This window comes from Perca flavescens, chromosome 19 (genome assembly GCF_004354835.1).
Source record: "Perca flavescens isolate YP-PL-M2 chromosome 19, PFLA_1.0, whole genome shotgun sequence".
NCBI lineage: Eukaryota > Metazoa > Chordata > Actinopteri > Perciformes > Percidae > Perca > Perca flavescens.
The window spans coordinates 12,385,002-12,397,651 of NC_041349.1; the positions used below are offsets into that span (position 1 = coordinate 12,385,002).

The following is a 12,650-nucleotide window of genomic DNA, read 5'->3' on the forward strand; positions in this document are numbered from 1 at the left end:
CTGAAAAAACGCCTTACATCAAGCGCTTTTTTTGACAGCCGACCAATGACAAGTGGAGTAGCCAAACCTGTCGTTTTCATAACTCCAAGAAAACATGAAGTCGGAGCACAGCGAGTTATACGCTATGACCGGGTGCTCCCTGTACAGGGAACTCTCTTTGTTTTATGTAAGGTTAGCAGCACCGCGCTCTCTCTCTCTGTTCTTTCTCTAACTTGCTCCACCACTTTGTTTTATCTAAACTTAGCACCGCTCCACATAGCAGCCCAAATTACTTATCCCAACTCTCATTGTGTACATTTTTTGTGAAAGTACCAAAAGTCAACCCTACAATATCTGACCAAATTAGAGCATGACCGATATATCGGCTGGCCGATATTATAGGCCAATATTAGGCATTTTCCAAACTATCGGCATTTTCCAAACTATTGGCCGATGAATGAATATTTAAAAAATCTAATAAAAACGGACGAAACACCCTTCAACCATGTTATGAGTCCACCATAGGGCGCTCTACAACGTCCCTGTTGGCAGCACTCTTTGATTTTGTTGTTGTTATTGTGTTTTTGTTCAAAGGACTTTAAGTTTCATATCTTAAGTTTGTATTTTTTTACGGAACTTTAATATATTTTGATGTTCCTCTGTTCTGTTAAAACAATAAAACAAACAAGTTTATTTTTAAACTGCATCATCATATTATTTTAGTGAGGACTCATAAATAACTACAAATAACTAATGTTAGGTAAATCTGTTTATGTTTTGTTACGCGTTTCTGGATTTTCTTTTTTATCGGGCGATATATCGGAATATCGGATTTTGAAATCGGCAAATATTTGTATCGATATCGGCCTTAAAAATCCTTTATCGGTCGGGCTCTAGACTATTTGGTAAAAAATATCGTGATAATAGATTTTCTTCATATGGCGCAGCTCTACATCTTAATGAAGAAAAACAGAAGAGGGCGACTTCCTGTTTCCCTGCTAAACTGTAACTCCTGCAGGGGATTTATTCTTCAGTTTCAGTTGAACCTTCCCGCGTTCTGGTGTTGAAACATCCTGTCAGTGTGAGTCTACAGCTCGGGTGTCACCAGGTACAGTGCGAACAGGTTGTTTCCAGACATTGCAGGGAAGCCATCTGCAGGTGTGTCTGTGACGGAGACGGCCCCGATCAAACGCCAGGGAGTGTCCCCTTCTTCTCCTGCTCTTTGTCATTTTTACGACTGCACCTTTTAAAGAACTCAAGCAACTCGTCATGACGTAATGTGCCATAATCACAGGCTCCACTACACTGAAACTTAAAAGAGACTTTTGCTTGTACGTCTGTGCTTGTTTCTGGGTGTGAAAGAAACCGCAGCAAGCTGCTTGTGAGTTTTGGCTTTGGGTGGTGAGTCAGTTTTTCTGCGGTCTGAATCATTGTAGAGCAGTTTTACACTTTTGGTTTGTTTACATTCACGTTTTCCTACACCGGAGCTTTTAAACAGATGTCACATGAACTATAGTTTTAATAGCAAGTCACATTACACATCCATCGAGTCCGATTAGGCAACAGATTGAGATCGGGCCGAGCTGCGAGTCATTGAAGTGTCCGGTTTCACTCATGATCACAGTTGACGTACACTATTTGAATTCAAAGAAATATCCAAATATCCAAAAAGAACTGTCAGCTAAATAAAATGATTAAATTAGAAGGGGACTCAGAGAGCACAGACTTCAAGGCCAAGGCATGCCCCATCTCACAATGTTAATGAAATGTGAATTTTCCCCGTCGGGAACTCATTTTTCTGATTATTCAGACGGCGCATGAATGCAGCGCAAATGCCGTGTCTCCCAATGTTAAAGAGTGTGTAACCGCCCTGTGAATTGGATCTGCTCCAAAATATAATGGGTTTTATGAAAATCCGGTCAGTAGATAATTCTTTTTTTTTTTTTTTTAGATCTTAAGCCGTACAAAAACCAAAGTGTAAAAATGTCAAGTTTCCTGGCCCATAACCCCCGGTCCCCCAGTAAAACAAATGAGATGCATGTTATTTAGTGAGCTTTAGAGATGCAGGTACACAGATTTGTTTTACCTGTGGACAGAGCCAGGCTAGCTGTTAACCCCTACTTCCAGTATTTTTGCTAAGCTAAGCTAAGCTAACAGGCTGCTGGCTCTGGCTTCATATTTTTGCGTACAGACATGAGTGTGGTTACGGTATCAATCTTCAGATCTAACACTTGACGAGAAGGAAAATAAGCACATTTCAAAATATTCATTTAACATTTGTGAACTTTGGCTTCTTTTATTACAGTAAATAGAATCAAATGGTTTTGGTAATGTAGCGTCACGTGTAAGCGAGTAACAAACATCCACCAGACTTGCATGACTCAATGGATCAAGTCGTGTTTTTGAGTTCAAACGAAACAGGAAATGTTTTAAGAGTGGTGAGATTTCCACATGATGCGGTTCTGCAAAGGTCCGTTTTGAGAATGCTGTGTTTGTACTTCCTCCTCCAGCAGCTGTGACCTTTGACTTCTAATACACACACACACAAGGAGCTTCTTTTTTTTCATTATTTATTTGCATATTTGGACACCACTCGTTTAGTAAAAACATGGATCTCTCTCCCCTCTCTCACACTCACTTGCACACAGTTTCCACAGCCTTGTCCAAGTTTTCCTGAATGCAGCTAAATGTTTGCATGTTCACTTCACTGACCTCTAAAACTCAACTCTGCCTCTCTCTTTCTGTCTGTGTAGCTACCCAAATCTGTCTCTTATTACCAGGTTGACTGGTGATATAACAGCTGTGTAATTCAGGTGTGTGTGTGTCCACTCTATCCCACTGCTTCTCTGTAATATCTAAATCTTTTGTCTGCATTTAAACTCGGCCTAACGTGATATAAAGTGTGCTGCGGTGCATCTCAGAGACTATATAAGAAGGAGACATGCACTTGACTAAGACGTTGCTTTTTGTCAGAGCAAACGCTTTAAATAACCTCCTCCAAAGGAAGAGCGTTGGCTTTAAATTGTGTGGAAAAGGTACTCAACGGGTAAACGGACCTTACCTTGTGGAAGGTAAGAAGTGTTTTGGCAGAAATCAGGAAAATTGGACCATTTTACTGTACATGAATCAAGATGCTGAACAAGTAACTTAAATGTTTATATGTGAAATTAATAGAATTGTAATTGGTTTAAAGAAATGCCAATGAACCAGGGGGTCTCATTTATAAACGTGGCGTACGCACACCACGGGGCTGAAAATGTGCGTACGCCACTTCCCACGCAAAGGTTGTTATTTATAAAAAAAAAAAAAAAAAAACTTGACGGGAGACTGTGCAGTTCTCCACGCAAACTCTGACCCATGCTTACGCACATTTTGGAGACAATGGGAATTGGCGACGCAGATGGTGAGGTGGTGAATTGATTTCAGACTGCAGAAAGTACATGTGGGAATAACGATTACTCATAATATTTTCAAGTATTGATGCCTCACGCGTATCTTTACTCCATATCATCCACGTTACCGTGAAGATTAAATCCAGCAGTGTTATTTGCACTTGTACTGTCTGATACTTGTTCCTTAAACACCTTGTGAAATCTAAATTTGTTCTTAATATTTAATTGGCGCTGTCTCGCTGAGGCTGATGCACGTACGCACTCTTGTACGTACGCTTTTAGTAAGGATCCTACGCACAGTTTTATGAATGAGACCCCAGAGCACGTGTTTCTCCCATCCCGGGAACGCTGTGTGGATTAGCCAGACCCTCCTCCGCAGCGCTGTTGAGGAAGGTCTGGCAAAGTGAGACTACGAAAAAACTACTGACCCAATTGTCATGAAACTTGGTGGAAGTGTGTAACATGGGCAAAGGAAGAACCAATTAAATATTGGAACTGAACCATGAGCGGATGCACAAATTATTTCTAACTTTGTGCGACAGGGCACGTCCTTGGCGGAGGTATGTGTTTCTAATCTCCACATTATCAACATGGCATCATGACTTTGCGTAAACATACACGCCACTTCCCTAAAGCCAAATGGCGTGATATTTGTACGCATTTTGAGCTATCCACGTGTATGTCTACGCTGTATACAGCGGATGTAAACATACACCCCACGTGCTATTGTGACATCACACGCGTGTAAAAAAAAAAGAAAATGGTTGGGTGTAGGAAAAGAACATTGGGAAAGGCTTTAGTAACACAACAAAACGACAAAAACACAACAGTGACCAACGCCACACGCTTAGGAAAACAAACGGTTGGGTTTAGTAAAGAAACATTGGGAAAGGCTTAAAAAAAAGTTATAAAAAAAACAAACTGTTGATAAATGCCACACGCGGGATCCAATCTCTGCTCTCCTGGGTGACAGTCCTGTGTTCTACCCATCCGCCACCCCAACCGACCTTGTTCCGCAGACTTCCGTCCTTACTCGCTACGGCGATAATTCAGACCTAATGTAGGTTAATGGTGGCCGAACGGCGTTGATAAACACGCTAAAAAGCAATTATGCGTCTTGATTCATACATACGCCACTTTATGGCTAATCATTTCTGAAGCTAAAAGGCCAAACATTTGTTTCCAGCTTCTCAAATGTGATGAATTGCTTCTTTTCTCTGTTTTATGTTGTTTTAAAGAGGTTTAGAACTGTTGTTCAGACAAGAAAACAACAACTTGAAGATGTCAGTTTGAGGTCAGAAATTAAATTTAAAACATCAACAGATTAATCGTTAGCCGCAGCCCTAATTTCATGAATAAAATCTAAATGCAGTTGCTTGACGGTGGTGTAATTATTTGGATTTCTTTTTGCTTGACACAACGTTTTTTTTTTGCTCTCGTGCGGACAGTTAATGGGGTTTATCCAGTGATCCTGGCGACTGGTTAGCTATCTACCACTTTGCTCAGGTTAATGGATGAACCGTCGAGACAGACCACAACAAGCCGGGAGATTTAGGGTTTAGGGGGTTTTCAAAATGAGCAACATCATCTAAACACTCTCTTGACATTGTAGCTTTGGTTAAACATTAACACCAAACACCTTCTCTTTTTTTTTTTTTTAAATCGGGGAAAGTAGGTTTGTTTGCATTGGAGTGTAATTTACCTTGAATGCCCGTAAATGATAAGCCAACAATAGAATTCCCAGACTGCGTGTCTGACGGCTGTTTTTAAAGATTATTTGACCTGCAGTGAAGCATTAACTGGAACAGTTTGTGATTTTGAAAAATGGTAGTTTTGACACTATGCTCCTCAAGTGTAGAAGCACCGAATTTATTAACATTAATGATTGAGCCCGTGTTGAATGTTTAACTTCCTCCTCTCTTGTTCTCTTCCCCCCCCCTACGCTGAGACAGAACGGTCGAAGTGTAACCTCTCAACTTTATATAATCCCTCTTGCAAGTGAAGTCTGTCGTTTTGTATTTATACTGTCAATACGTTCACAAGGCACTGGAAGTAAAGGCTGGATATAGGATGTGTTTGGGTTCAAAGAGTCCTCATTTCACTTTGAATCTTTCAGAGAGAGAGAGAGAGAGAGAGAGAGAGAGAGAGAGAGAGAGAGAGAGAGAGAGAGAGAGAGAGAGAGAGAGAGAGAGAGAGAGAGAGAGAGAGAGAGAGAGAGAGAGAGAGAGAGAGAGAGAGAGAGAGAGAGAGAGAGAGAGAGAGAGAGAGAGAGAGAGAGAGCTGGGGAAGCCCCATTGTTGGTTATATTGGCCGTTTACTGAAGTTCCTTGTTGGCTAAAGGTGAATCATGTCGCATGCGGTTCCATTATTTATTTGCCTGGATCACGAACACACAAAGAAGTTGTTGTGTATCTATGTTAGAGTAGGGTCGTGATTGATGTTGCATCACAGTGATATTTGTGCTTGCATGTTTGTCACTGGGCTGTATTGTGGTGTCTCTTTATGAGTCCGTGTGGGCTGCGAGCTTGTATGTGCACAACACAATTACACAGCAACTTCTAATGCTGACTGTTCGCAAAAAATTCCCAAATTTAGAAGGAAAAAAAAAAACATGTAGCAAGAAGTATGACACGTATTCACTGTCTCTCATCTTTGCTGCTGCGTCTCTCTGCACCGAGCTAAAAGTATCCTAGGACAGTAACCGCTGTGTTTGCTGACAGGGTGTGGCAACATTGTGGTGTGTGTGTGTGTGTGTGTGTGTGTGTGTGTGTGTGTGTGTGTGTGTCTGACTGTGACTGCGTTCCTTTTTTTAGTTCAGACAGAGAAAACTCAAACCGCATCACAAGAGTATCATACGCTTCTGTGGGTGTTTTTATAAAATCTTCATCCAAACAATTCTTGGGAGTTTAAGAGCTGTGTGTGTGTGTGTGTGTGTGTGTGTGTGTGTGTGTGTGTGTGTGTGTGTGTGTGTGTGTGTGTGTGTGTGTGTGTGTGTGTGTGTGTGTGTGTGTGTGTGTGTGTGTGTGTGTGTGTGTGTGTGTGTGTGTGTGTGTGTGTGCGAGATGGCAACACCTCCACAGTTCACACTGACAGGGAGTAAAGCTGCTCTAAGTCATGCTACGTTACACATGACATATAAACACACAGGCATTTGGGTGAAGATTTTATCTTTGCTATTAAAAAGATCTTTCACCAACATATTTGCTCCCCGGAGGTATAACCCGGTTAATTTGAATAATCTTGTGACCTTTCCTCTGGCACCACCTGCAGAGCAAATCCGAAATATATCGCCCACAGTCATTCCTTTTCTGACGTCGGTGTACTGCTAACGCAGGAAATGGTAATGCCGACAGTGAAATTCACTCTTATGAACTCTTCGCTGTGACGTGTATTGCTGTAAACTCGCTGCTCAGTTTTAAAACCGCAGCGGTAACAAAGAGTGCAGAGTTTAGGAATTGAATGTAAGTCAGTGGAAAGCCCTCAGAGATAAGGTGTGTGTGTGTGTGTGTGTGTGTGTGTGTGTGTGTGTGTGTGTGTGTGTGTGTGTGTGTGTGTGTGTGTGTGTGTGTGTGTGTGTGTGTGTGTGTGTGTGTGTGTGTGTGTGTGTGTGTGTGTGTGTGGTCAGGGAGCTGTGTGTGTGTTCAGTTCCTGTTATCTTTAACTGTCATGCTGGTTTCCTGTGTGTGTGACATGGGTGTCGTTAGGAAAGTGATGGAAACAGAACTTTTATTATACTTTTGTGGACTTTGCATGGCAAACACTTCAAATTTTTACCCACATTTATCTTACTAAATCATAATAATATAAAATAATTACGTCTAATTTTCATTAAGTAGATGCTACATGCTGTGTGTGTATATGTTTGGAGTCAAATACAGTTTTATGTGCAGTTTTTTTAAATTCATTTGTGTGAATATAAACTACTCTTAATCATTAATCATATTTTCTTTTGTGTCTCCCTGTCTCCTTTCCTCTTCTTCTCTCCTTGTCTCCTCTTTTCTTCTCTTTTTTTTTTTTTTTTTTTTGTCTTCCTCTCCTTTTCCTTTCTCCCTGCTCTCAGAGTTCTCAGATTGATCCGGAGGAGTTGTTCACCAAATTGGATCGCATTGGAAAGGGATCTTTTGGAGAGGTGTGTGTCTGTGTTTGTCTGTGTCTGTGTGTGTCGCATTTAATTGTATTTTTTATTGGTACTGTATTTACTTTAGTTGTTTTTCTTTTTTCCTCCATCTTTTCTTAAATCTAAATCCTTTTTTTCTCTTTAACTATCCCGTCTATATGTTTTGTCCTCTTACACTTTCTATCATCTTTCTTCTGCCTTCCCTATCTCCCTTTTTGGCCATCTTTCATTCCATGTTCGGCTCTTTCCTAATCTTCCTTTCATTCCCCTCATGCGTTCCTCCTTTCTCTCCTCTTCCTCCTCCTCGTCCTGCAGGTGTTTAAAGGGATCGATAATCGTACACAGAGCGTTGTCGCCATAAAGACGATCGATCTGGAGGAGGCTGAGGACGAGATCGAGGACATCCAGCAGGAGATCACAGTTCTCAGTCAGTGCGACAGTCCGTACATCACCAAGTACTTCGGCTCCTATCTGAAGGTGTGACAAGTTCTTATATTTCCATTCTGTCAAACTGATCGCTTTATGCCACAAAACGTGAAGAGGGCATTGTTCTTTTAAGGGAAAATTCGCCAAAAAAGAATTGATGGACCGATAAATCGGTCAGCCGATTAATCGGGCCGATTACTGCCATTTTGAGATGATCGCATCGGCCGATTAACACAAAATGTCTGCAGACCCGTCGCTTTTCCTTTGTGTTTTCAAAACTATTCTGCAAGTCAGTGCCGCCGGCAGCCTTAATCCCGTACGCACTGTGCACACATTTTTTTCTTCTTCGCGCAACTAATGATAACAATGCGTAAATGCGCACAGGAGCAGCAGCGGCCAGCAGCTCTGTTCTGCTCTCTGCTCTGTTCACGGTAATAATTTTTGCAATGATTATACCTTATTTCACCACTAACCCAACCACTACTAATGGAATGGAAATGTATTTATTTGAAACCGGGACAATGCACAAATAAACATTAAACTTGCAATAAAAGAGAATATGTCTTGCGCCAGGTTATAGCAACATTTGCTAATTTCCACCTGTAGTCCCTGTCAGAATGTAAGTTAGTCAGAAGGTTCATGTTCATGACTCGATCCGAAGATAAACTGGTTGCTGGGCGCTGAGTGTCGCTGAGCCCACGGACTGAGCTAGCATGTGGTTTGACTCATGTCAAATTTGAAGACTTTAGACTCTACTTGATAATTTCAGGAAAGACTTGCAGCTCCACTTGGACTTCAACACCAATGACTCGTGACTTCACGGGAGCGGTATCAATCGGCACGAGCGACGAATGAATTTTAAATCCTTAACCTTAATTTACAAAGCAGGTTGTCATCTCTTTTCCATGGATCTGACCCCTGCTGGGCTGTGCTGATTTCAGTAGTCACCCAGCCTCCGATCTCTAAATATTAGAGATCGCCCAAGCCTATGTGGTAGTCAACAAAAAATAGATTGCAATGTGCAAAACATGTGGGATGAAAATTACAGATGGAGATGCAACAACTCCAACTTCGTTCAATGTTTTATGCTGCACAAAGAACGGTAACATCAAGTCGAGGCTAAATCATTTAATCAACAGAGGCACCGTGTCAGCAAAGTGTTGTGGTGGGTTCCCTCCTGAACTCTTACTTCACTCTTAGTAACAGAAATTGTGCATCCTTGTGGGTGAATGAAACCGTTTATGTTGTATGCAAACTGTTATGTTCTCTCACACACACATGCACACACAGATAATGTATCCATAAAGTGAGTTTCTTTCTTTTACATTTATCTTTTTAATTTATTTAGACATAAAACATTATGAAAGTGCAGTGGCTGTGTTATTCAAGTCAATAGTACTTGATACAACTTGTTTAAAAAAATAAATACACATTTCCAAAGGTCTTCATGACTTGTGTACATTTGATTTATTATTATTATTCTGTTGTTTAGATTTGGTGAATATTGCGTTATGGCTTGTTTAAGACTCGAAACCCAAAGTTTAGGACTTTGTACTTGACTTGGGACTTGCCTGTCTTGACTTGGGACTTGACTTGGGACTTTGGTGCAAAGACTTGAGACTTGCAAAAACATATGACCTGGTCCCACCTCTGATGTTTGTTAACATGGACATTGAGGCTTATCCTGTTTTTGATCATATTCGGGATATGATGCTTACATGGCATACACTCTCTCTCTCTCTCTCTCTCTCTCTCTCTCTCTCTCTCTCTCTCTCTCTCTCTCTCTCTCTCTCTCTCTCTCTCTCTCTCTGTGTGTGTGTTACAAAATGCTTCAGTAAAATATTTTCATGATCTGGTCATTAATGATATGGAAAAACTACGCTAGGAGCCCACTCTCATACACATTAAATATTATAAGAACATCTGATTTCTGCCGCAGTTAACCTCTTCAGCGGGCGGGCGATTCTTGTGTGCGTGCAATGAAATAGAATCCTGCCAGTGCCACTGGTGCAAGCTATAGCCTACAACCTAGCATATTCTAAACCGAGACAATGCAGACAATATGAGGGTTAAATGTTCATTTAAGTTCAGCAATTTTTTTTTTTATCATCATTCAATTGTTCAATCATCGAAAGGATGAATTAAAAAAAATTGTTTTTGAAGGCTACATTAAAAGCATAATCTGTTCGATTTGACTTGCATTTTTCTGTCTCTTTCAGGGCAGTAAACTATGGATCATCATGGAGTATCTGGGCGGAGGGTCAGCACTCGACTTGGTGAGTGTTGACATTTATTGACCTAGTCCGTAAAATAAGAAAAATTTGTTTAAGTTCTATTTCAATTTCATTCCAAAACTACCCTTTCTTCTCAGATCCATTTTCAGTATGCACAGTATGTAAAGCCACTCTCCCTGCCTGGTAGAGAGAAGGAGAGTGAGAAAAGGGAGATAGATATAGAGCAGAGAGTTACATCCGGAAGTAATCCTAATATTGAAGGTTTTTCCAAAAGATAATAATAATAGTTAACTTCATTTGTAGAGCACTTTTCACACGAGATGTAGCTCAAAGTGCTTTAAAAGAAGAAAAAAAAGGCAATTGACAGCAGGAGATGATAAAACCTATAAGTGAAAGTAAAAACAGAGACTTAAGAATAATAAATGAGAGAATTGGTACACAAATAAGAATGAGATTAATTGAAAGCCAAGTTAAAAAGAAATTCAGTTGTGTCCAAATACATCCCAAGACAAAAAAAAGAAAATGAAAAAAACAAACACGTGGTCTGTATTGTTTGCAGAGAGGCCATGTGTAGGTCTATGAAGCAGCTGTTCAGGAAGAATAAGCTTGGAATTGAATATGAATAAAAAGGATCGTTTATAGATTTATATGGTGTTTTTGATTGCCTAATTTTCTGTTTTGAGTCATTATCTTATATGAAACTAAACAGGGTGTGTTTGAGTTCCTGCGATAAAAGGTTTTATAACTGTCATCACTTGTGTGTCTGTGTGTCTGTGTGTGTCTGTGTGTGTCTGTGTGTGTGTGTGTGTGTGTGTGTAGCTTCGGGCGGGTCCGTTTGATGAGTCTCAGATTGCCACCATGCTGAAGGAGATCTTGAAGGGGCTCGACTACCTGCACTCTGAGAAGAAGATCCACCGAGACATCAAAGGTACGGGTGGGACTAAACTAAACTACTGCTGCCAGCTGGTTATAGATTGGTGTTTAAAAGGGTTAGTTTGGATCCACCAAAGTCGCACAATAACACAAAGTAACCGATGGAGGCAGCGTTTAGAGCAGTCACTCCCGTGTTCTTCGAGGTCAAATTACTGTTAGGAGTCTGGTGAAGACAGCAGAGATAATGGCTTTAATTCCCCGTCAGAAAGGGCTGTCTGAATGCGGTAAACATATTCTTTGTAAAATTTTTATGCTCATTCTCCCGAAACAGTTTGAGTTTTGCGAGGCGATGGACATCCGATGGTGCCGTGTGTCCCGGGGATTATCCAGTAAATGAAACACTGGCAGTCAGAGTCATTTTAAAGACTTTAATTTCTTTAAAGTTGTTTTTCTCACTCTAGGGTTCAATTTGACCTGCTTCATTTGCATTAAAGGGTGATTGCCGTTGTTTCAAAAATCAGTGTATGAAACTACAATATACCAAAAAGAGACTGGCACGAGACAAGCTTTGATTTAACCAAAGCGCGTTGTAATAATCCTTATTAAATATAATTATATTTCTGCTCTATTTAAAATTATTCATAATATTGCTGCTCCCCCTTTTGAGAAAATTTGTCACATTTGAATTCGGAGAGAATCTCTAGAGCCACACGGTCGACAGTCAGAGGAGAGTGCAGCGTTCCAAGACGTACAACCACATATGGTCAACAATCGTTTTCTTATAAATCAGCGAGCCTTTGGAGCACTCTTCCAAACGAAATTATTTCATGCACAAATTTTAGTACTTTTAAACGCCTGACCAAACAGTGGTTATTATCTAAGCAAACTTGTACGCACTGAATGACTGTGATATGAATGATGTAAACTGTGAGTGAGTGAGTGATAGATTCCTGGAGTGGAGAGTGTTTTTATGATGTGAGTGAAGTAATGCTTTCATGTATTATTGTGTATATATTTTATGAACTTTTTGTAAGTATAACATCAACCTGTCCAGGGACTGCGGGTGGAAATTGGCATTTTTTGCTATAACCTGGCACATGACATCTCTTCTTTTATAGACTAAAGTTTTTTTGTGCATTGTCCCTGATCAAATAAAGAAATAATAATAAATAATAATAATAATGTGGTTAATTCTCCGTAGCTGCCAACGTCCTGCTGTCGGAGCACGGTCAGGTGAAGCTGGCCGACTTCGGTGTGGCCGGTCAGCTGACGGACACGCAGATAAAGAGGGAAACCTTCGTGGGAACGCCGTTCTGGATGGCTCCGGAGGTCATCCAGCAGTCCGCCTACGACTCCAAGGTAGGACACCGGTTATCTTCGTCTACTTCAGGGGTCTTCAACGTTTTTTAAGCCAAGGACCCCTTAGCTGAAAGAGAGATGGAGCAGGGACCTCCTACTACATATAGTGTATACAAATTAGTTGCATATTAAAATGGGCCGGATTAATAAAAATGGATGGATAGTCATTTTATATTTTACACATCATGGTTTAATGTTAAACATACAGGTGGAAAGCTACCAGTAAGTCATCAATGTTGCGTAATGTACATGTTTTTTTTGTTTATGAAT

At 40.6% G+C, this 12,650-nt stretch overlaps 1 protein-coding gene across 1 annotated transcript in view; it reads left to right on the forward strand.

The window, feature by feature from the left end:
* The window catches only part of stk26 (serine/threonine protein kinase 26), a 30,899-nt gene that overhangs the window by 5,965 nt on the left and 12,284 nt on the right, over positions 1-12,650 (forward strand). The window contains exons 2-6 of the mRNA XM_028564381.1: positions 7,432-7,500; positions 7,804-7,965; positions 10,134-10,190; positions 10,968-11,076; positions 12,223-12,380. Of these exons, the coding sequence (XP_028420182.1) occupies positions 7,432-7,500; positions 7,804-7,965; positions 10,134-10,190; positions 10,968-11,076; positions 12,223-12,380 (555 nt within the window). The remainder of the gene's footprint in view (positions 1-7,431; positions 7,501-7,803; positions 7,966-10,133; positions 10,191-10,967; positions 11,077-12,222; positions 12,381-12,650) is intronic.